At 30.9% G+C, this 23,764-nt stretch overlaps 4 protein-coding genes across 6 annotated transcripts; 3 read left to right on the forward strand and 1 right to left on the reverse strand.

Annotated features, from left to right (window-relative positions):
* Nucleotides 1–799: 799 nt before the first annotated feature.
* Nucleotides 800–3,477, forward strand: LOC114164035 (mitogen-activated protein kinase homolog NTF3). The gene is made up of 3 exons (XM_028048496.1): nt 800–1,149; nt 1,548–1,973; nt 2,426–3,477. The coding sequence occupies exons 2-3, from the start codon at nt 1,551–1,553 to the stop codon at nt 3,116–3,118; spliced, it is 1,116 nt and encodes a 371-aa protein (XP_027904297.1). The 5' UTR covers nt 800–1,149; nt 1,548–1,550; the 3' UTR covers nt 3,119–3,477.
* An 8,009-nt stretch (nt 3,478–11,486) lies between these two features.
* On the forward strand, nt 11,487–12,701 carry LOC114162116 (bZIP transcription factor 44-like). Its single transcript, XM_028045895.1, has one exon. The coding sequence runs from the start codon at nt 11,978–11,980 to the stop codon at nt 12,416–12,418; it is 441 nt and encodes a 146-aa protein (XP_027901696.1). The 5' UTR covers nt 11,487–11,977; the 3' UTR covers nt 12,419–12,701.
* Nucleotides 12,702–14,731: 2,030 nt separating this feature from the next.
* On the forward strand, nt 14,732–18,398 carry LOC114163897. 3 transcript variants are annotated; one of them, XM_028048274.1, is made up of 4 exons: nt 14,732–14,958; nt 16,035–16,373; nt 16,968–16,999; nt 17,108–18,398. In XM_028048274.1, exons 2-4 carry the CDS (start codon nt 16,040–16,042, stop codon nt 18,047–18,049), a joined length of 1,308 nt encoding a protein of 435 aa, XP_027904075.1. In that variant the 5' UTR covers nt 14,732–14,958; nt 16,035–16,039; the 3' UTR covers nt 18,050–18,398. The 3 variants fall into 3 exon arrangements, with proteins under 3 accessions (XP_027904075.1, XP_027904076.1, XP_027904077.1); XM_028048275.1 differs by having other exon boundaries at nt 14,755–14,958; nt 16,032–16,373; XM_028048276.1 differs by lacking the exon at nt 14,732–14,958 and adding an exon at nt 14,977–14,994.
* Nucleotides 18,399–18,940: 542 nt separating this feature from the next.
* LOC114164189 (26S proteasome regulatory subunit S10B homolog B) lies at nt 18,941–23,192 on the reverse strand. The gene is made up of 10 exons (XM_028048757.1): nt 22,980–23,192; nt 22,308–22,427; nt 21,881–22,017; nt 21,588–21,749; nt 21,320–21,406; nt 21,147–21,233; nt 20,924–21,061; nt 19,622–19,813; nt 19,440–19,538; nt 18,941–19,331 (listed from the first exon to the last, which is right to left on the reverse strand). Exons 1-10 carry the CDS (start codon nt 23,077–23,079, stop codon nt 19,257–19,259), a joined length of 1,197 nt encoding a protein of 398 aa, XP_027904558.1. The 5' UTR covers nt 23,080–23,192; the 3' UTR covers nt 18,941–19,256.
* Between the last annotated feature and the right edge of the window lie 572 nt (nt 23,193–23,764).

Raw genomic sequence — 23,764 nt, forward strand, 5'->3', positions numbered from 1 at the left:
TTGAATTGGCTGTGAAATTAGTTGGGTTGAAATATGTTTGGGTGAGTCTCTCTACGTGAAATTAAAATTTGTTTTAAATTTTAATTATATTTTGATTTCTAAATTTAAAAACAAATTAATATATAATTTTTTTAGTTTACAAATATCAATTTTTTTTGTATGCTAACGGGTGTTTTAAGTTGTTATTTATGTTAAATCGTGTTAATTTGTGTAAGCATGTTAAATGTTGTTAAATATGTATATTAATAAGATTAATAGGTTTATAAAAAAAGTATCCTTTCTTTGGACTTCCTGTTAATTCACTCGCCAAGTAGAGGAAACCAGAAAATTTTCTTTTTAATTAATTGATACATGATCGATTACTTTAGAAATAAAAGGCTTACATTTGAAAAAAAAATATTTCATATAAATTGAAAACAAATTTAGTTCAGCCAAAAAACAGTTTTACAAGTAGTTGTGTACTCAAAGTTCTCTGCTGTGTGTTTTGCGGAATGATAGAATTAAGATTTTTTTTATCAAGATCATATGAAAAACGTGTAAGAATTATAAAAAAACACTTTGGAGAGAATTATAAAAAAACACTTTGGAGGGGCTTTTTAAAATTAACCCTGTCACGCTATCGTTGTATCCACGCTAAGCTTTCGGTAATAACCAGGTAATCTTTAATGATGATGTAGCAGACCAATCAAATAACTAAACTTTAATTAATAGCTTCATTTAGTAGCAATTAAATTATAAATAGGATTTTATAAAAATCAAGTGGCAGAACCCAACAAACTAAATACAATTAATTTTGTAAAAAAAGAAATGGTGTAGCCAAAAATGCAAGAAAGAATGAGAAGGGAAAAATGAGAAGGTAGTGCTAGGTGCGAGTACTGGAGCAAAACGCGGGTGTGTGACTCTTGTTAGGAAGAGAGAGAGAAAGGGATATGCAGTTCCATTCAGAAACTCCAAACATCTGAGGCGACAACCTTAGGAATCTCGATCGCTGATAAAACCTATGCAGCCCCCAACACAGTCTGCATTCCAACTTGTTTAAATTCTCTTTTTTTCCGATTCACCCTTCTCGCAATAAATTTTGGGCCTATGAGACCCGATTCTTCGCCACCGTCACTGTGATAATAAAGTTTTCTTTTTTTCAAATAAAAGGTAACCTTTTCTCTTACGTTTTTTCTACATTTGTAAATAAACTTTTTTTTTTTCTCTTTCTCTGTTTGTTAATTAATAATTACTCTCGAGTGTGTTTCTGTGTTTGAACCTGAAATTCTCTACATGACGTTCTATTTGGGTACAGATCTCTGCATGTTCTCAACTTCAGATTAATTAAATGAAAATTTGATATGGATCTAAGGTTCTTAGTTTGGTAGGTTAGTCATAAAGGTTCCAATAGTCTCTTAATTAATTGTGTTTGGGGGAAATTATTGTAATGATACACCAACAACACCTTACACCACTGTATGTTTATGATTATGTACACTTACCAGTCAGTGAACACTGAAAGTTTCTGAATTGTGATGATTGGTTGAAACCACCGGTTTGATTTGTAGGGAATGGCTACTCCGGTTGATCCTCCTAATGGAATCAGGAATGAAGGGAAGCATTATTTCTCCATGTGGCAAGCTTTGTTTGAGATTGATTCAAAATACGTGCCAATCAAGCCGATTGGTCGCGGTGCATACGGGATCGTGTGCTCTTCTGTGAATAAAGACACCAACGAGAAGGTTGCCATAAAAAAAATACAGAATGCCTTTGAGAACCGGGTTGATGCTTTGAGAACTCTGCGTGAACTCAAGCTTCTTCGCCACCTTCACCATGAGAATGTCATTGCTTTGAAGGATATTATGATGCCTGTTCATAGGAATAGTTTCAAGGATGTCTATCTGGTTTATGAACTCATGGACACAGATTTGCACCAGATTATTAAGTCTTCTCAAGCACTGTCTAACGATCACTGCCAGTATTTCCTCTTTCAGGTATGAACCTTTGGCCCATTGTTGGTATAATTCCATAATATTTTCTTGGCTTCTCATTTGTCAACAATTTATTTTGATATCATAAAGCACACGGTTTCAATGCCTGCCAACTGTTTGTGAATGTTTAGTATTGTAGAGTTGACACTGAGCACAAAACATGCATTTTAAACTTGTTTTTATGTTTGTGACAATCTTTTACAGGGATTTTAGTACAAGGTCGATCATAATTAGGAAGTTGTGTGATCTTGTAGTTTTGAAACAGTTGTTTTTCTTGATTTTGCTGCGTTTTACCCCTCTGTCTGTTATATTCCCCCTTGATCTTTTGATCTTGTCAACCTGTCGTCCTTCCTAAATAACTGACATCAATCATGTTGTGGCACATCTATATGGCTTCTTTTTCTGTGTTGCTTAGCTAGTGGTTGAATTCACTAATTGAATGTTCTCATCTGCAGTTGCTTCGTGGCTTGAAATATCTTCATTCTGCTAACATCCTTCATCGTGACTTGAAACCTGGGAATCTTCTGATCAACGCAAACTGTGACCTAAAAATATGTGATTTTGGGTTAGCAAGAATTAACTGCAGCAAGAACCAGTTCATGACCGAGTATGTTGTGACTCGGTGGTACAGGGCACCAGAGCTCCTACTCTGCTGTGACAACTACGGGACATCAATTGATGTTTGGTCTGTTGGATGCATCTTTGCTGAGCTTCTTGGCCGAAAACCGATTTTTCCTGGTTCAGAGTGTCTCAACCAGCTGAAATTGATCATCAATACCCTTGGTAGTCAGAGGGAGGAGGACATTGAGTTCATTGACAATCCAAAGGCAAAAAAGTATATCAAGTCACTTCCTTCTTCTCCTGGAACCCCCTTATCGAGACTTTATCCTAATGCACATCCTCTGGCAATTGATCTTCTGGAAAAGATGCTTGTTTTCGATCCAACAAAGAGGATCAGTGTCACTGAAGCGCTTCAACACCCTTTCATGGCCCCTCTCTACGATCCTAACTGTGACCCCCCAGCTGTGATTCCAATTGATCTTGACATTGACGAGGATCTGGGGGAAGAGATGATAAGGGAGATGATGTGGAAAGAAATGCTTCATTACCATCCTGAAGCTGCTGTAGAAAGTGCAGGGCTGTGCTAATCATACTTCTTCCCTTCAATGGTTATGTTTCCTTCTGTTGGTGCCAAGTAGTTCTAATATCATAACTTGCATCGAATAATTAGGAGGGGTTGTCGTCTGTTAGGTCATTATATGCCCTGTTTTCTATTTATTGAAAGTAGAGAGAAACAGCAAAAACATTATCATATTAAAAGAAGTGTTACTGCTGCTGATGATACACTATATAGTTTTTAACCGCCATGTTGAGAGATTGATTTTGTACTGAACTCTGTATTGTAGTTGTCTCCTTTATTGTACATAAACATGTTCTAGTGTCATGCATAAACCATTTTGTATACTATGTTCTAATGTTTATCAATAATATGTTTTACTGTTTGAAACTTGAAGTGCAATTTTGTTCATGTAAACGGATCATATAACTTTTTAATCACCTTTGTATGTGATAGATCTCAAACCAGTAGACAAAAATTTTGGCAAATCAGATTAGTTCAACCACAGTTATCAAAACATCTGATGAACTTGTAACATTTTTTTTATTGTCTTTTACCCGTCAAAGGTTTTTCCACTGCCTTTGAATATTAATTTAGTAACCTTAGCCAAAACTAATAATGCTTGATAGTATCAGGGATTGCATTTCCTAACTGTTGTGATGGAAATATGTTGTTTACAGCTTGAGCTATTTGAACACACTCTCTTAGATATGTCACTTTTCGTGTTATAGTTTGTGTTAAAATGTTTGTTACTCCAAAAAATATAACACAGTTCTTGTTTTTTTAGAAAAAATATTAAGTGATAATTTTCTTAAAAACGCACTGTGTACTTATTAAATTTCTTGATAAGCATGTATCACTTCAAAATATAATCACGGCAAATAGTAGTAAATTTTGTAAGCAGTTACTTTGTAATAATAAGTATTGTGAAAATAATAACTTATTGCAGCTGGTCAATACTTTTTCTGTTCTATTTTTTAGTTTAGTTTCTTCATTTTTCTCCTATTGTTTTGAGATGGACCTTTTTCAAATTGAGTTTTCTATTTTATGAGATTAAACTAATTGTTATGATAGAAAAAATATATTAATACCAATGAAAATGATATATTAACTTATTATAGTAAACATATATTTATTTTAATGATCTTAGAGATAGATTAGAAAATAAAATACAAACATTTACAATTTTAACCTAAAAATAATTAATAAAATTAGTTTGAAAGATGATATATAAATATTTTATTATATATACGAATAGTTGTTGATTATAACAAATACTTGATTGAATATTTTATATATAAAAAAAATCATTTGAGCTATTTATATACATTTCAACTTAGCTCTTTAAATTTTAATGGCAGATATTTTTTTATTAAATAGACCAAACTGTCTTGGATAAATAAACATATATTTAATTATTATTTAAATGACTTAAATTTAATTTTTACTAACTTAACATCAATAACTTCTTTAAAAAAAATACACATATGATATATCTCATAAATTATTACAATTTTCTGTATGGAATACTGGACTGATAAAGTTAATTATCATTGGCTAAACGGCGGATGAATATTTAAAACTTTAAAAATTTCATCCTAGGACAAAATATTTAAAAATTCCTGAATAGAAAAAACAAAACATAAATATTTAACTAAGTCAAGATTAGTTTTATAACATATTTACCTTTTAGTTATTCACATGTTTTTTATTATTGTGTAATATTTTATAGTAATGTTGCATGTCAACCCATGTAATTTGATAACACTTGAATTTATCCCATAATAAACATTAAAAATACCAGAAAATTTTTATTTTATATTTGAAAAAACAAATATCTCATCCTTCCTCTTCTGCAAACAAATGCAAGCGTGCATAAAATTGATATGGCTTTTAAGTAGAATCTTGGTGGGCTCCTATCTCTATTAACTTGACCCAACAAAAATGAAATGATTTGGACCATTTCTTCCTACATCTTCATAAACTTCTCTCTGCACTTTCATATAATGAAAAATATGCTTTTACCTTTTTTAATTATACAATTTAGAAGTTATATTTTAATAAAAAATAACTTTTAAAATATACAATAATGATTATTTGACTTTGTAATCAAGAAACCATTTTCTCTTTAAGAAAAATTTTATAAGTTCAAATATACATTTAATTTTTGTTTATGAATAAAATATAAAATTACGAAGTGACACAGTTATCATCAATCACCATTAATTATTTAAATAGTGTTAACAAAAATTATCAAATTGAATAAAATTGACAAAAATTAAGATCTAATTAAAAAAAATATTATGACTAAAATGATAAAATTAAAAAAAAAATCAGAAACCTAATATATATTTTAACCATTTAAAAATCTCTAAATTGTGTAATTTGACAGTCAAATTACTTTTGGAGTATATAATCAAAATTATATTTTTCTTAATCGTAACTTTTGGAAGTCAATTTTTTATTTTTTTACTTTCGACATATAATTCAAAACTTATTTTTGGATTGTATAATCCGAAAAAACTAAAAATACTTTGCCTTGTTTATATAATGCACTCTCAATTATGCGAAACAATAAAATCGAGCTATAAGTTTTCAATTCAATTTATAATGCACTTCGAGAGAATAAATAAAACAAAATTGCCTATGTTATTTTTAGTTGTATTTGCATCTTTGTTTTAAGGTGTGTATAAAAGTTGGAATATTTCTAATTTTTTTTTATATTCTTTATTATTGATAAAAAAGAAAAACATATTTAATTATTATGAGATAATATATTATTCGTCTAACTTAAATAACGAGAAATGTAAACAATTTACATATACATTGAAAATAACAATATATTTTGATGTTTTGATGGAAGATATAAATGCATTGCATTTACTGCGATAATTTAGGTAAGTAATGTGAAGATAAATTAAGAAAAATAAATGAAAGTGCATTATAAATTGAAAACTTATAGCTTGATTGTATTGTTTTCACATAATTGAGAAACTATCCATGTTATGCAAAAACTCATGAAATGAACCTAGTCATTATGGCATGTCATGAATGAATTAGTTTTTATACCTGTAAACCAGGAGAAATTCAACCACAAATCATTTAAATTTAAGACAGAATAAAATATTGAATGAAAAACTAAAAAGAAATATATTCTATTTTACGATAAATCAATTAAACCCTTTGTTAAAAATACATAACAGAGTAATATTTCATTAATTGTAATATTTAATGTTAATTCCGCTGATATTATTCTAGTATTTTAGTTTGTTCCAAAACTATAGTTATTTTATAGATTTAGAGTAATATTTCTAGAAATTTTCGATTGTACTTTTATTTATTTAATGTAATATTTAACTACTTAAATAAAAAGTAATATATAAAAATATTCAAACATGCACTCGTTCCATTATATATTATGCAAAATTTGAACATAAAAATTTCCTAAAAAGATAATATACACTCTGTATTTTTAAATACGAGAGGTACCTCAACATTTGATTTGTTAAAGATGCAGAATTAGATTGACACCGTATAATGTATTCTGGAGTGAAATATATATTATTATTATTTTTTTAAATTTAGAAGTGATAATAAAAAGATTTAGAAATAAATTTTATAAAAATTTATGAGTGATTTAATTGATGTGATAGATTAAAAAATGTTTTAATAAATATAAAATTAAAATGATCAAAATGTTCTTTTATATAAAAAGGTTGTATAAAATGATATTTATATGAGTTACATTTATTTTATAAAATTTATTTAAAATAATAAAATTAAAAAATATATATGTAATAAATTAATAATGACATCATGTGTGGTAATTGTCTATCTTCCTGGAAAAGCACTTCAAATTCAGATTACATTCTAATAATATATCATTGTTCATAAATTTAGAAAAGAACTTCAAAGAGACTGGTGGCTCACTTGCTTTTTAAAAACAAACATGGTCCAAAGGAAGAAAAACTATATTGTCATGGATCGAATCTATTCTATAATGGATTTGGAAGACCCATTAGTTTAATAAAAAATGTATTTGGGACTATCATAGATCGGATCCAGTTGTCATGGATCGAATTCACTCTCACATTTCCTCATGGATTGGTTCCACTGCCACCCTCATGTACCCGGGGTTGAGAATGCTTCCGTTGGAGGGGGAGTCTACCAATGTGGTTGAAGGGACTTGAGGGGGAGATTGTTAGGAATACAAGTATGAGTCTAAGTCCCACATTGACCAAGGTTTCATTGGTGTTGTTCTCCCCAATAAAACCCCCTTTGTAAAACCTCTCAAACGACCTCAACTTAACTGAGAGTGTAGAATCAGTAAATCCCACAAATCGTCACCTTTTCTTGCTCTCAAATTTACCTAAACAAACGTAGATCTCACTCCTAATCCGTTGCTGCATTTTTTATGAAAAGTTATTCCCTTTAAGTAAAGCTTAATCTCTTAAAGAAGTATATAGATATTTAAGAAAATAGATTGTTATCTTAACCCTTGGTAAAGAAACAAGAAACGGACATTGATGAGAAAGGTAGGATACAAAATGTTCATAGAAATCATTCCATTTGAGACATTGATTCAGAAATGAAGGTCTGAAAAGATAGGGAGGTCAGAGAACTTAGTTTCCATCAACTTGCTTAGAAATGTAGGTTTTGAGTTAAAAATATTGCATTTGTTTTTGTGAGGTTCCCATCTTGAAGGGACCACTTTATTGCAGTTTGAGTGATGAGCTACAACAATCTGGGAAACCCTACTTCACTGACTTTACACTTTATGAACAATAATTTGCCCCTACCTTCACATTTATGGAAACACACACCATCTTCAAATCAATCAATCAATAACGCATTACAAAAAGGAACTCCTATTATCCTACAACATTTTCTCTCTGTTTCTGTAGGAGTACGTAGGATAACAAAGAACAGATCAAAAAGAAAAAGAAAGTGAAAAAGCAGCTAGAAGATGAGATACATACACCATACATTACAAGTTAAAGTAGATGACTGTTTATACCACTGCAATTTTTGCTCTATATATGTACATGGAGTGTTAATGCATTAATTCCTTTTTGTTTTTTTTTTCATCACAAATATAAAAATGTAGAAAATTCCATAAAATACAAAACTTACAGAAATTGGTTTCATCTAACTGTTACATCAGTGTACTTGCCTGTATTGTTTTTATTCGGATTCTTGCTTATATAAAACTTCGTACTACAAAAATCATATTCTTTAATTTTTAATAACATTGACATTTTTTAGAAGGAATATAACATTGGCACGTTTAATCTTATATGTCAAAATAAATCAAAGTAGAAAAATTAAAAGTTAAGCAACAAAGAAGATAGTAGAAATTGTATTTTAATTAAGAGAGATAATTAAAATACAACATAGCATGTATTAATTTTTTTAGAGGGAATATAACATTGGCACGTTTAACCTTTTCTTTTAATTAAACAAGTTATAAGTTAATTAAGATAGTTTAACTCAACTGGTAAAATAATTGTTAACTTCACAGCATGTATTAATTTTTTTTCCTTATCTATATATATATATATATATATATATATATATATATATATATATATATATATATATATATATAACAACAAGTTAATTATAAGTAAATAAAAATGACTTGCGAAATAAGCTATACCCATGAAAATATATCATATTTGATTTTCTTTTTTCTAAACAAGAGTGGTTCCCTATTTATTTTATTTTCTTTTGACTTGGGTCTTTTAAAATTAGTTTTAAAAAGTATAAATAAATTGTCTTTAAAAAAATGAAAGTAAATAGTGGTAGCATGAGTATATATTATAACTATATATAAAACTGTGCATTAATTTTGTTATGAATAATTAAAGTTGCGTAGTTTATATTTAGTTAATTTTAGAAAGGGTTAATTCTTATGTTATTGAATGTATGATGGTTGAAGTGTTTGCACACCTAACGAATATATGGTATATCCATTTATAGTGACTGTTCTCCTTATTCAACAATGCACAATGTTTTTGGGTTTTGGCATCATTCCTCTTCCCATCATTATTCCCTTCACTTTCTTTCTTATGCATTTGCCTCAAATGGAATACGTAAGAAACAACAATTAAGATTTGTATTTAGTACTTTTAATCAAATATTATTATGCTTTATTTGATGTTTCCTACGTATTTCAGGATTATATTTGAGTTGTTTATACTGTTTGACACATTTTTATTTTGCTTTAATGTTGAGTCAAATACTATTATGAAACGCGTTTAAAATGTTAAATAAACTTAACAAAATTTTGATTAAAATAACTAAATCCACATATTTTGAAAGATGAAAGACTAAATTTGTCAAGAATTTTGAAATAGACTAATTCCAAAATTCATTAAGAACCAAAAATATATTTAACCATTTCTTTTTTAACTTTCTTACTATTGTCAAATTTCTATCAACATTATAAACAACTTCATCGATTTCGTTTTTTTTTTTTAATAAAGTGATCTATGAATATATTTAAATTATGATTTTTAAAAGTTGCTTTTAGTTTATATTATGAAATTATTTTCTACCTACCAGAGCATGAAATGATAAAAGAACAAGAACCATTTCATTACCACGTCAAATTGAAAAAAAAAAAAGGTTAGATTTTGACATCACTTAGTAAAGGTTGATAGATGGATATGAATTTATGAAGTAGATATCAATCGTGTTAGCTTTTGAGACACAACCAGAGTGTTCTGTTGACAACATTTTTTTTCTTTTTTTCTTTTATGTTATTGCTGATTTGAAATGAAATTTCGGGGCAGCTTCCATAACTTTTAAAAAGACTCATATGATGTGTTTTGAACATAGGTTAAATTTTAGTTTATTTGGAAAGAGATAATAAATTCATCTCATATCATTTGTTAATTGTTACGAAGTTCACGGACGAATACAATTCATAAAAAAAAAAAAGAGTTTTTAGATCTTTATTTTTATATAATATTTTATCTTTTAATTTTTATTTAACATAAAACTTAAACTAACACTTCAATTTTTAATATTATTTCACCTCAACTTAAAAATTTGACTAAAACTGAAAAAATTTCTATTAAAAAAAAGGTCGGATCGAAAAATAAAGATTTAATAGCAGATTATACATCTTAAAGCATTGACGCCCACAACTTTCATTTTAGCACTATAAGTCATATACCGTATATTATATTTATAATTTTGTTGATTTTAGTTTTTAGTTTAGATGTTTGAATCATTTTGATTTTTATATAGTTTCATTTAATTGAGTTTTTACTTTTACAAAAATATTTATTATTTTGGAGATGTGAAAAATGAACAACATATATAATTTTAATAGAACCAAAATTCAACAAATGAACTGCTTAACTATGTTTATCTAAGTAAAAATTTATTAAAATAATATAAATATGTTCGTCTGTTCACGAGGTTCATGAGGTAAAACGTCGTTTATTTATTATCAAAATATTTATTATTATTATTATATTTGTTGATTTGATCGTCAAAATGTCTTTATAAAAATTCATCGACATTTTCATCCGGAATCAACCCATGTTCAAAAATAAGTGAACAATCATCTAAGAAACAACAACTTGTAAGACCTATATTAGACTTACGAGGACATCTCTACTTTTATAAATACAATATTGCTAGGTTCTCTGATATTTAAAAGGAAATTTAATTAAAATGTACATTATATTGTTTTGTTGATCTTTACTATGATTATTTTATAATAATTTTGGGATGATGTTTATTAATTCATAGTGTAAAAATATGAATATATTAATATATTATTAGCACTTAATATTTGTATTATATTCCTTTCACTAAAATTGAGTTTTATAAACACAATAATTTTGTATCTTAAAAATTAGTGTGGTCAGTGTAAATAGTTATTTTAGGACTATATTTTTTTATTTAACATATTAACTAATTTTAGCGTCAACTCACTTTTAATTTGAGCATAATGTTAAATTTGCTTCTTCTTCTTTTTATTTCCGAGAAGCAAAACTTTGACAGATATAATATCAAATATGTGACATATTAAACATCTTATCATAAATTGTAATAAATTTCAAATTACGAATAAAATACATACACTACAAATCAAAACAATTAATTGATATGTATATAGTTCAATTTTCACTGCACTAATTTAAAGAGAAAAAAAAAAGAGTATTAGATTGTATAGATGTTTTATTAAAATGAAATAAATTTATTGTATTTAACGATTCTTCAAAACAACATCAGAAAATAAAATAAAAGAGGGGTTAAGTCTCTGTTTCCACCAAACCTTGGAGGAGATTCCAATGCTTTTTTGCTTTTTCCTCCTTTCATTTGCTTTACTTTTCCGACCTTTGATTTTGAAAACTATTTTTTTTTCACTGTGTCTCCTAATCAACCTCTTCTTCTATAAATTGACCTCTACGCACCTATTCAACTTCCCCTTCTCCTCTTCATCTTTTTCATTTCTAACTCTGCATCTTCTCTTTCCGTCTTCACCTTTTTCTTGCTCTTCTTGCTTTTCTTCCTTTGAACCTTGATGCCTAACATACCTGTGTGTTAATGTTTCAAGTTCCCAGTGAAACCCTTCGTTCCGGTTTTAGGTTTATGATAAATTCCTCCTTCAGACGCAGGACCCAGTTGGTTCAATCTTTCTCTGTTGTGTTCCTCTACTGGTTCTATGTTTTTTCGTTAATCTCTTCTTTCATCTCATGTATTATATAACTTAGTTATAATAATAATTATTATTATTATTAGCTATCCAAATCCAAATCCAAATCCAAATCCAAGTCACGTGTAAATTATTATCAGTGTCATCTCTGGGTCCTGCGTCTCAGAATTGTTTTTTTTTTTTTTTTCTGTATGATATTATTCCACCATTTCCATGGCATCATCAAGTGGAAACTCTTCTTCCTGCACCAAGATTCAAAGCTCGGGCTCTGAAGGAGATTTGCAGGTTGTGACGATGGACGAGAGAAAGAACAAGAGAAAACAATCGAATCGTGAATCTGCGAGAAGATCTCGGATGCGAAAGCGTGACCACCTGGAAGACCTGAGGAAGCAAGTGTCAGAGTTGAGAAAGGAGAACAGGGAAATCATGGCGACCATTGACATGACCACACAACACTATCTGAAAACGGAGGCTGAAAACTGCGTTCTGAGGGCCCAGATGGGTGAGCTTAACCAACGCTTCCAATCGCTGAACGACATCATCGTGGACATCATCAACACAAACACCTCCTACGAAAGGGACTGTTATTATCTAACGAGTTCACAAAATTTTACCAACACTTTCTGTCTCAACCAACCTGTTTTTCAGTGGTGAATTGTGTGGATCTGAGAAGAAAAAAAGAAGAATGTTGAATGTAGTTTTGGTTTTGTTGGAAAGAGTTACGCATATTATTCACGCATTGTATGAAGTGGGAGATGGGTAAGCAAAATCTGTGGCAAGGGCTTTATGAAAGGGACACACTCATCTTCGACTGTGTCACAGCTCATTAATTAGTACTAATCACTCTTCTTTACTTTCATCCAAATAAACAATTCAGTGCTGCTGTAATTTATATATATATATATATATATATATATATATATATTTTGTTAATGCATCTAATGTTGTCTTTAATGAATATTTATTTTTCAAACTATTTTATTATCATTATTATTATAATTATTATGTGTGCTTTAGGCTTTATTTGTTTGGGTGGAGGTGTTTTCATATTTGTTAACTAGTTGAGGATTATTTAATTTTATATTAAACCATTTAAAATAAAATTTGTTAAATTTGGTTGATATTTTAAACCTGTTTTATTATAGTATTTAAGTTGTTTATACGGTTTAATACATTTTTTGTTTCAATGTTAGTTGATAAACATGTTTAAAACGTGTTAAATAAATTTAATAAATTTTGGTTAAAATAATTAAATATATGTATTTCTGAAATTAAAGGACTAAATTGAACTAAAATTAAAAAAAAAACTAATTCTTATTTTAACTTAAGACTAAAAGATTCAAAACATATTTAACTCGTAACTTTTTGTATTAACATAGATAAATTAATTACCTGGTTAAAAGTTGAAAATGAAAAATATTTGAGAAAAGAAGGGAAAAGAGAGAATTATTGAGGACTTTGGTAGTTTGTTTTAGTTGATTAAAGTTAAGAAACAAGATTGAAGAAAAGGAAGAGCAAAGGTGATGACGAGACATTCCTCCATTATGATTTTGTTTTAATCATTTTACTTCTTATAATAATACTAGTAAATAATTAAAATGGATATAAAAATAATAAACAAAATTATTAATAATAAATAAAACTTATTTTCTTTTTCACTAATTTCTATTACTTTTAACTTATCAAACAACTTTTTTCTTTTTTCACTTTAATTTTATATTTTCCTTATCTTTGTCTCTTCTTCCCTCCATTTCAAACAATACATGAAGTGGTTTAAAGACTGTGAAGCTTGTACTTGACGTTTTGATTCTATGTTTGTTTCATTAAAACACTATGCATCTCAAAAAACACTTTATTCAGCCAACAAAACCGAAACATAGTAGTAGCAATCACACGCTTTGTCACTTAAACATAATCTCTCTTTTAAGATTTTTGTAGTTAAATAAAAGAGCACTATGGTCATATTACCTTTCACGTGGAAAACAATGATTCACATTGAATTTGGAGTTTAATCTAAAATACACAAAATTAAACTAACTGTGGAGCTTTTCCGTCAATTCCCGATTATTCTGTACTTGCATTCAAATTCTTATTATTTTTTTTATCATCTTCATTATCTTATTATTACAGTATAAATAAAGAAAGATGTTATTTTAAATATTTTTATTTGAAAAATGAATTTTGCTTGACCAATATTAATGCTAATAATTCAAATAAATGTACAGCTTATACAATATCTAAAGAAAATTTTAATTATTTATATAAATTTAATGTTATTTATATATTATTGAAACTTACTCATAATATTGTTATGCAATTTTTTTTTTCATCCGTATTTATATTTTTTTCATATTTTATTGAGTATATTTGAACACTTATTGGGTTGGATAAGCTTAGATTCAAGTACAACTTAAATTTAATACTTAAAAAAATTATATCTCACATTTTAATTTATCATAGTATATCTTACCAGTTAATTTACATGAGTTATTTGAATTTAATTCAATTTAAAAATTTAAATAACAATTTTATTTTTATTTTAAATAAATAAAATAAATATGCTAAAACTTTAATAAAAATATATATATTTAGTTTTAGCAAATTTTATTGTATAATAAAATATAATTATATTTAATTTATTATTAAATATTAATAAAAAATATCATAGCAAAAATAAAATTTGAAATATAAATATAAATAAAATTATAATTCACTCTTTAACTCTCATCATTATTTATTTTACTTAATTTTATTTTTCAATATTATCTAAATTTGGTTCGGATTCTTCTTTTGCCGGATGAGTGTTCTTTACTAATAATGTCTAAAAATTTTATATTTAAAAGTAACAAAATTTAAAATATATTATTTATATTGATTAGAAATAAATTAAAAATTTGTTACAGGTACACAGAATAGATTATATATTAACATATAAGAAGTTGGCAGAAGAGACAAGGCCGGAAAAAAAGGAAACACAGTGTTGAACAAACATCCTCTAGCAGTAGACTATGACCTAACGCCGTGATAACGATTGTTGTCAAAGTCTGAGTCTTAAACAGACTCTGACCGTGTTACTCAGTAACACCGTACACTGCTGAAAGACAAGGTTAGAACGAAGACGAAGCCGAAAATGACTAATTGGAAATGGTTTTCATTCTTTTCTCCTAAAGGATTCTAACTTTTCATTTGAAGAGGTAATGCAATATAACATCAGTTTTTTCTTCCTTCTCGTATTTTTTCTTTCCTTCTCTGTTCATCAATTTCTCTTTTCAGCACTCCAAAACCCTAGCTTCTTCTTGTTATGTTGAAAAATTTTGTTCTTATCCTGCACTACACCAGAAACTACGCCTTATTTTGTGCCTCGTTGAACTATTCGTCTTTGTTTCTGTTAACTGTTAACGGACAAGTGAATCGGGTCACTCTGGAGAAAAAAAATATGCAACTCTTTGATTTTTATTTATTTTTTGTCTAACCATTTATTTCTGGTGGTTTTGTTTGCGAGTATCTTTATTTTTTGTTATAGTTTTTAGAGTTTCATGGATTTTAGTCATAACATTTAACTGAGCATTTCTCAGTGTTGGTTTTGGAGTGCGATTATGTGTTGTTGCACTTTCAACCGAGTATGAATGCTTGGAGTCCCGTTTAGAATGTATGCTGTAGCTGTTTTTTCTAATTTGTTATGGAGTCGTTTTTTCTTGGACTGGTGGCAGTGAGGATGGTTTTGGTGTCTTTGTAGGGAACATGTTCCATGGTTGTAATTATTTTACCAGACAGAGTCATGTTCATCAAAACTTTTGTACTGTCTTGTGGTTTCTAGGAGGGTTTCAGCTGTATGCAAATTTATGTTTGGGACTGTCGTTTCCATAATTCCATAACTTCGATAGCTATCCACCATTGTATCTATTTTTTAATTGGCTTTCCTTGTTTGTTATATAAGTGCTTTTTACTGATTGAAGAATGTGTCGTGATGTTCACTGATTGTTTGGTTGCACGCAAATGAGATGATTATGTTGTTCTTTTTTATATTTAGAGCTTTGGCCTCTGGATGGTTTTTAATACTTGTTGGCAGTAAACTGAATTTAATTGAATTTTCATTTTGTTTATTCTTAAAAGGCGGTAGGATTAGATTTTGTTGTTGGAATGTTTGGGTTGCTTCTGATATGTAAGTGGATGTGTTTTCTGCATTGCCTGGTCTTTAACTTACCTTGTTTTAATTTGTATCTTTGAATGTAAGATAGATTGACTGTTGTGTTGTGTGTATGCCCAGCAGTTATCATGGGATCAGCTTGTTGTGTTGCTGCTGCGAAGGATCAAACTATTCCCAACAGGACTGGAGGTGAAAGTTTACGTAGAAATGCTGTATGTTCACCATCATGGAATTTTCGATGGGATAGTTGGGGCCGTGTTGCTAGAGAGATTGAGAATCCTTCCTTTCACACATCTCGCGGAGTCAGCAGAAATGACAGCAGGGAATTTAAAGGATCACTCAGTTCTGAAAGAGGCCATTTTTCTGATGGGGGAAGCACCTTGGAGAATTCTGTAACACCTACATCTCTGAAGTCCCCTGTTCGTGAGTACTTGGCTAGAAGTCACACGACTCCATCTTCAGGTAAATTTTAAGTCTACTTGTGGGATTTACTCGAACAATTAGAACATGACCGTTCCGTAAATTAAAGCTGGTTGTGCTGGTGAATAAATTAGTTTCGCTATCCTCAAATTTATTGTGCTCACTTTCTCAAACTTCACTTTTGTCTTTCCAACAGAGGCAATAGGGAAACTTTTGGTTAAGTCCTCTGGCTGAAACCCAACCCAATTTTTGGTTTTCTTTTTCTGTACCTTTCTCTATACTTGTTAATAACGTTGTATACTGGTGTCTAGAATTGCTTTGGTCATTTAGTGCATGTTTGGTTTGGCGTTGGAGCAAATCAAAATGTGGACAAATAATTCACATTCAAACAGAAGTTACTTTGAGTAGTTTATATTTTTCACATCTAAAACATGGATCCAAGGCTCCAATATGTCAAACCAAACATGCACTTAACTTCTCTCACTACCACACAATGGGGAGAAGTGAGGGTGAATGTAAGGCTGAATTGGGCATGTGTCACTACCTGACACGCGGATGAATATGCCCTCTGCTTTGTGGGTTTCTGTTTTTTTGTTTGGGATTTAATTTTTCATCTTCCTCTGTTGCTTGTTGCAGATATGTCCATGTCAAGTAATTGCTCTGCAGTGGTGAGTTTTGAACTGCTAAATTTGACAAAGAAATAAATGTTCATTATCTGAATTGCAAGCCATTTTACTGCATCGCACTTGCCTCACTCTATCTATATTTCTCCTCAGGTGAAGAATCTGATCGAATCACCAGAGATAGCAGAATGTTCAATACCCAATTGCTCAACATCTCCAGTTTTCTCAACACCTACAATTGATTTAACGCCTAATCATAATTATCACACTCTTCCTACCTCAGTGGCATCCAGATGGGCTCATCGTTCTCCTGGGTACCCACTATCGAGACAAATTTCTGATAGTCGAATTCTGGGTCTGAAATCACCTGATCCGTCAATTTCTGAAGGCAGGCCATCGTTTGTACTCTCTAATTGCAGCAACGATATGGCATCAGGATCCCAATGTGGTTCATCTGATGGCTGGTCTATGCGCACCTTTTCTGAAATGGTGGTCTCATCTCAAAAGGAAAGATGGTCTTTTGACAGCGAGTATTCAGGTTCAGGTCGTCACAAGATGAGTGGAACAAGCAGCAGGTTCTCTTATTCTCCCTCCATGGACGTACAATCTTGTGGGGCTTGCTCCAAGCTCTTGACCGAGAGAACTGCATGGGGTAGCCAAAAATTTATGGGCAGCAGTGACCTCTCAGTTGTTGCTGTACTGGCGTGTGGTCATGTTTATCACGGGGAATGCTTGGAGACTATGACATCAGAGGCAGATAGTTGTGATCCAACTTGTCCAATTTGTATGATTGGAGAGAAGCACTTGTCAAAGTTATCCAGAAAGGGTCTTAGGAATGAATCAGAGAGCAAGGGCAAGAACTATAGAATATCCAGAAACCGAGTAGTTGATAGCTACCTTGATGGTGGGTTAGATGTTTTTGATCGCCTAAAAGACGTGGTTTCAAAGATGGAGCCTAGCTCCAGTAGGAGGAGCTCATTTGGAAAGCCCTTCTTGAGGCGACGTTTTTCATTGGGATCAAAGTGGAGTCGCTCCCTATTGGATAATGATTCGGTTAGGAAAAAGGGCTTTTGGGCCAGATACCGCAAGGACTGAGCTCCTCTAGCCCTAGCTTTTAGTCGCACTCTAGCTCTATAAAAGTTTGGATTTGTCTTAGTCTAGCTATAGTAGAACTTTTAGATATATATTTTGACTTGCCATCAGAAGTTACCAATCTTGTTGACGTGCTTCATACAAGAATGAGACTTCCTAAAAGTCACATCGACGAACACAAGATGCCAAGGACACAAATACACAAGCTTCGCTTGGTTGTTGTAGCAATACTCATTCTTTCTGTTGCACTCTACCTTTTGCGGCTTAAAAATCCTATACGGTCATCGGTGTTTATCTCATTCCAATTATTGAAAGTGAAAGAAATCCTTCCGGTGGGTGATAATTTCTGAAACATGCATGTAACTTTTTAAATTAATTTTGAATCGAGCAAATTTTAAAAATAGTAAGGCGTGTTATTCTTTGCAAGCAATTGAAATAGGAAAACTAGATAATATCGCTAGTTAAACGAATACGTCTGTTCAGGACGACATTGGCAAATGAAAGTTTGCTTGAATACCGTCTGTACAGCCACAGCCGAGAATTTTGTGGGCACTTAATTTAAGAAATGCATATTTTCGATTGCAGCCCTTTTGTGCAGTTTTCTATTTTTGGAAACAACTCTTTGCAGTTTCTAAATTACTCTAATTATTTATAAGCGCAGAGTTTCACAGAACGTTACAATATTTTCAAGAACTATATAATCAAAAACCCATCCATTTTTAAAATTTATACCAGCAAATAATGTACAACTCCACCTACCCTTTTTTTCCTCTCGAAAAAGACTCGTTTTAACGTCTCCACATACAACAATAACATCCAGAAAAGCAAAGCTATACAATTAGATAGGTAGCTATTCTGTTATTTAAATAAACAATAAACAGATAATCAATTAAATGTGCAAAATTAAGCAATTTTAATTTTTTTAAATATAAAAGTAATTGTGCACATGAAGATCCAGTATAACATGTGAGTCAATAATAAAATCCAGATAAAAGGGGTTCGAGGGGCAACGATAAAATACAATTCAATTGAACATCCCTTTACCGTTAGATTAAGTTATCCTTCCAAATTTAAAATTCGGATAACACAAACCATAACCCAAAGGGAAAATCACGCTTAGCTCTACGAATTCAGTAAGTTGCCCGAGGTATTTCCAACTCCAGATGCACTGCCTAGATATCCATGGCTCTGCAGGAATTTAGCAAAGATTCTAGTCTTTACCAAAATCCGCATTGTAGTGTGCACTGGATTCAAGTTTCTTTGCCTCGTTCAGTTTTCTAACAGCCTGGAACCAAAGTGTTAAATAAAGTTATTGTCCCCGTAAGTGCCAACGGAGATAGTCCTCCGCAACCATCAATACATAGAAAGTTTACTTACAAAACAAGGAACTCACCTTCATAAAATCTTCATGGATCACATAATCACGCTCAGCACGAATTGCTGACATTCCAGCTTCCGTGCAGACATTACGAAGATCAGCCCCATTAAATCCCTGCGCCATTTACAAATACATTAGACATGCACCACCTGTTAACAAAAGTCTCTGAAGCAGTCAGAGCAACTAATTGCACTCACCTCTGCAAGCTTCACAACAGCTTCATAGTCTATTTCACCATGCTTGGCGATTCCAGCAGCATGAATCTTGAGAATTTCCATTCTTGATTGCTCATTAGGCAGAGGGATTTCTATTTTTCTATCCAATCTTCCGGGACGGAGGAGAGCAGGATCAAGTACATCAGGTCGGTTTGTAGCCATTATCATTTTAACCTACAATAGAAATGTAGACAGCAATGTCATCATGAACCCACCATTAAAGTTTTTGTTCAATAGTCATTTTGCAGAAAAATCACCATATCTATGAGAATACTTCAAAGAAGAAAATAGATCAATGCTTTTATATTTATTTCATTTGAATTAAAAATATAGAAAGTAATGAACTGTCGCATAAAATATTTCATACCATAAAAAGCATGTAAACGACTGAGTTTCTACTTCACAATTTCATTATCACCAAGCCAAGAAATATAGTTCTTACTCCTTTTTTTGGTAAATGGTCAGCAAAGAATTCATTTGTAAACACTGTAATTCATGACACGATTTGCTACTCCATTTTTCATATTGGAAACAATTCAATAAGTGAAAGTAAAATCAGAAGCTGAAAATAAAATCACAATAATAAATTGAAATGTATCTTAACAAGTGGTCTTAATGGCTTGGATACTAAAGATAGATGATGCATCTATATCCAGTATATATATATTTTTCACATATCCATTTGGTTATTGTGAATACTCATTGCCCAAAAAATTGCTACATGCATAATCATGTCCTAGCCAATTCAGTCCCTAAACATATTCTCATTTTTGCACTCTTGTTCTACGCAAAACCATCGCAAAGTACAACAAAGTTTCACCCACACTGTAAAACGACGATGACAGAGAGCATATAAGACATGGATAAAAATTAACTCAGGTTACTTTTTTACGTTTTTACGGTATAAATATAAATAGTAGCAGACTTGGTGAGAGTGGATTGAGAACTATAAACTTTATACAATACTTATCTATAAACCTATCCAATTTATATTCCTTAGTTCAGTACCCTTATGACATTGGTTAGAATTCTCCATTTTTTTAATATTATTAGCAGCAATGTTTATAATAATTTCTTTAAAAAAAGATGAATTGCATTTTGAGCAGGGTTACCACAAACCACCACCTCCAACAAATAATAATAATAATAAAAATAAATAAAAATAAGTAAAAGAACAGAGGTTCCTTAACCCCGGAATCTGTTGCAAGGGATCAAGCTTTTCTATAGAAGTTAGGGTTGACCAGTTCTTTTAAATCAAGTTTAATGGTATTATGAATAAAATACCTTTCCAAGCTGATCAAATCCATCAAGTTGATTAAGCAGTTCCATTAGTGTTCTCTGAATCTCACGATCTGCACTTGTTCCCTCACTGAATCGACGACCACCAATGGCATCAATCTCATCCATAAAAATGATGCAGGGCTAATATAGAAAAATACATAATTAGATAATCTTTTAATTAGTACATGTAAACATACAGGAAGACAAATTCACACAAACATCTCACCTGATGATCACGTGCATAGCCAAACATCTCCCTGATTAACCTGGCACTCTCTCCAATGTACTTATCAATTATGGCGCTTGAAACAACCTACATCAGAATGAAGGAATGTAACAAATTTTACAATGAAGAAAACTTCAAAGCACATAATTGACAAAAAAGAAAAATAATCTAACCTTTAGGAAGTTAGCATCAATATTACTAGCAATTGCCCTAGCTAACAATGTTTTACCAGTACCGGGAGGCCCATAAAGCAAAACACCCTGAAAGATATGAGTTGAAAAGATGTTGATCAAATGTAAAATTTAAAAGTATAGCTATTACAAATAAACTTCCAATAAAAAATATGTAAAAAAATGACATGACACAGATACTAACTGTCTAAAATAAAGATTAACACTGATAGAGGTCAGAGACTAAAAAGTGAAGTGAAAGGCAAATCACCTTCGGAGGTTTAATTCCAACTCGAAGAAAGAGCTCAGGATTCATCAGAGGTAGTTCAATTGACTCCCTCAATTCCCTAATCTGATCAGACAAACCACCAACGGCTGAGTAGCTGACATTACCAGGATCTTCATGCAGCATATTGTAAACTACTGGATCAACCTGGTAACTCAAACACGGAGAATTAGAGACAATAGTGACCACCGGGATTAAATAAATCTGATGATATCCCAACAAGACAAGAACATGTTCACAAAGTGAAAATATTAAAATAATAAACTGTGACGACTTACTTCACGAGGAAGTGCTCGCATTATGGTGAGTGTTGTCATATCCAGAACCACCCTTGTTCCAGAAGTCAATTTTTCCTTATCAACTTTACTGCGGCAGCCAACCACATACCTGGGACCGCTGCTTGCTTTAACAATCACTGATAAAACAATAACAAACATTCTATAACCAATGACTTACTCTTAAGTTCATTGTATCAGGAAATAGAAGGAAAAAATTACAGGGTAATCAGCTCAGGAAATTGAATTATAAAAAAGAACCAATAATCCCAACACGTCTTTGGTATCTGTAAGAAACAAAATTCTCTCAGGGATAAAGTCGGTGAAAAAAGTAGAAAGAAAAAAATCTTAAATGTAACTCAATGCTTATAAAACGTTAGGTTGGCAACACAATTAAAGAATGAAGTCGAACAAAGGACAGAATAGTTACATCGTTCATTGTCAAGAGGCCTGAGAACCTCGCCGATGATCTGCCCAACACTTTGAAGAGACTTCAAATCATCTTCTGTTTTATTGAACTCTTTCTTTGAAGCACGCAGATTCTCCCTCACTGCAAGTTTCAAGGTCAGTAAGTTACTAGAGTCATCGCATAAGGATTCAAGTCCATCATAGATAGAAGACAAAGTAAAGGAGTTGTGCCAACATAAAGGAGTTTCCATTTTCTGAAACAATACAGGGCAGCAGAAAACAGATTGTGGTTCTTATCCATCAGCAACCATGCTAAGATATAACGACGGTGTCCTTTCTGACTAAGAACCGTGTCAATATTTCATCACTCGACAAGGAATTCACTTATTTCATCAAACGAACCTCATTTGATTATAACAATAGATCTATTGATAAAGAAACCCTAGGCCCCAGAATATGATGTAAAATATCACAAACAAATTTCCTCTAGGTCAGACTCTCAACTCAACCTCACCGCATAATTATTGTCCCAGAAAAAACAAAAACCTAACCAAGGAATATAATAGGGTTGTCCGAAGTCAAGCAAATCTACAATCACAAAACCCTAAAACTACGAGGAACGATAATAAGTGAAAATTAAAAGCATGGTGTAACTGCAGAGGCTATTAAAGTGAGAGAAAAACGATAGACCAACCGGATCGGACTCTTGATTCCAGTTCCTTGTGCTGAAGAAGTTTCTTTCTATACTCCGCAACCGCATTACGGCGTCGTAGGGCATCCTCTGCGTCGGCCATCGCTGTTGCGCTTCGAAATCGAAAGAAGGAAGAAAGAGTGAGGTCGGTTAGACGAACGCCGAAGCGGAACGGAGTAGCTCGAGTTATGTTGTGACTATGGAAGCCTAACCTGGCACGTAAAGTGACGCAATTTTTAGTATTTTACGATTAACCCCCTGTATTTTTAACTAAACCACCAAATTGCCATTCCTCCAACTAAATTTAAATTTCAAATAAATAATTTGCCAGTTTTTTTATATAAAAAATAGTATTGTATATCAATTTTATCTTTTAAATATAATAATTTATTAAATTTTTAAAAATTGATCGTTACTTTTACAATTTTTTTATAAATTTCGCTATTTCTTCTTCTTCTCTTCTTTCTTATTTATCATTGATTATTCTTTCATCTGTTTTGATATATTTCACTTTATTTTTAATAAATATAATTTTAGTTTATATAACAACTTAATAATATTACAATAATATCACTTACTAACATAATATCACACATATTTAAAAAATAACAATATATAAAGGGAATTCCCTTTTTTGTGTCCACATTTCAAAATACCAATTTTACTCTTTAAATATAATAATTTATTAAATTTTTAAAAATTGACAGATACTTTTACAATGTTTTTATAAATTCGGCTATTTCTTCTTCTCTACTTTTTTATTTATTAATGATTATTCTTTCATCTGT

Source organism: Vigna unguiculata, chromosome 9, assembly GCF_004118075.2.
Source record: "Vigna unguiculata cultivar IT97K-499-35 chromosome 9, ASM411807v1, whole genome shotgun sequence".
Taxonomy (NCBI): Eukaryota; Viridiplantae; Streptophyta; class Magnoliopsida; order Fabales; family Fabaceae; genus Vigna; species Vigna unguiculata.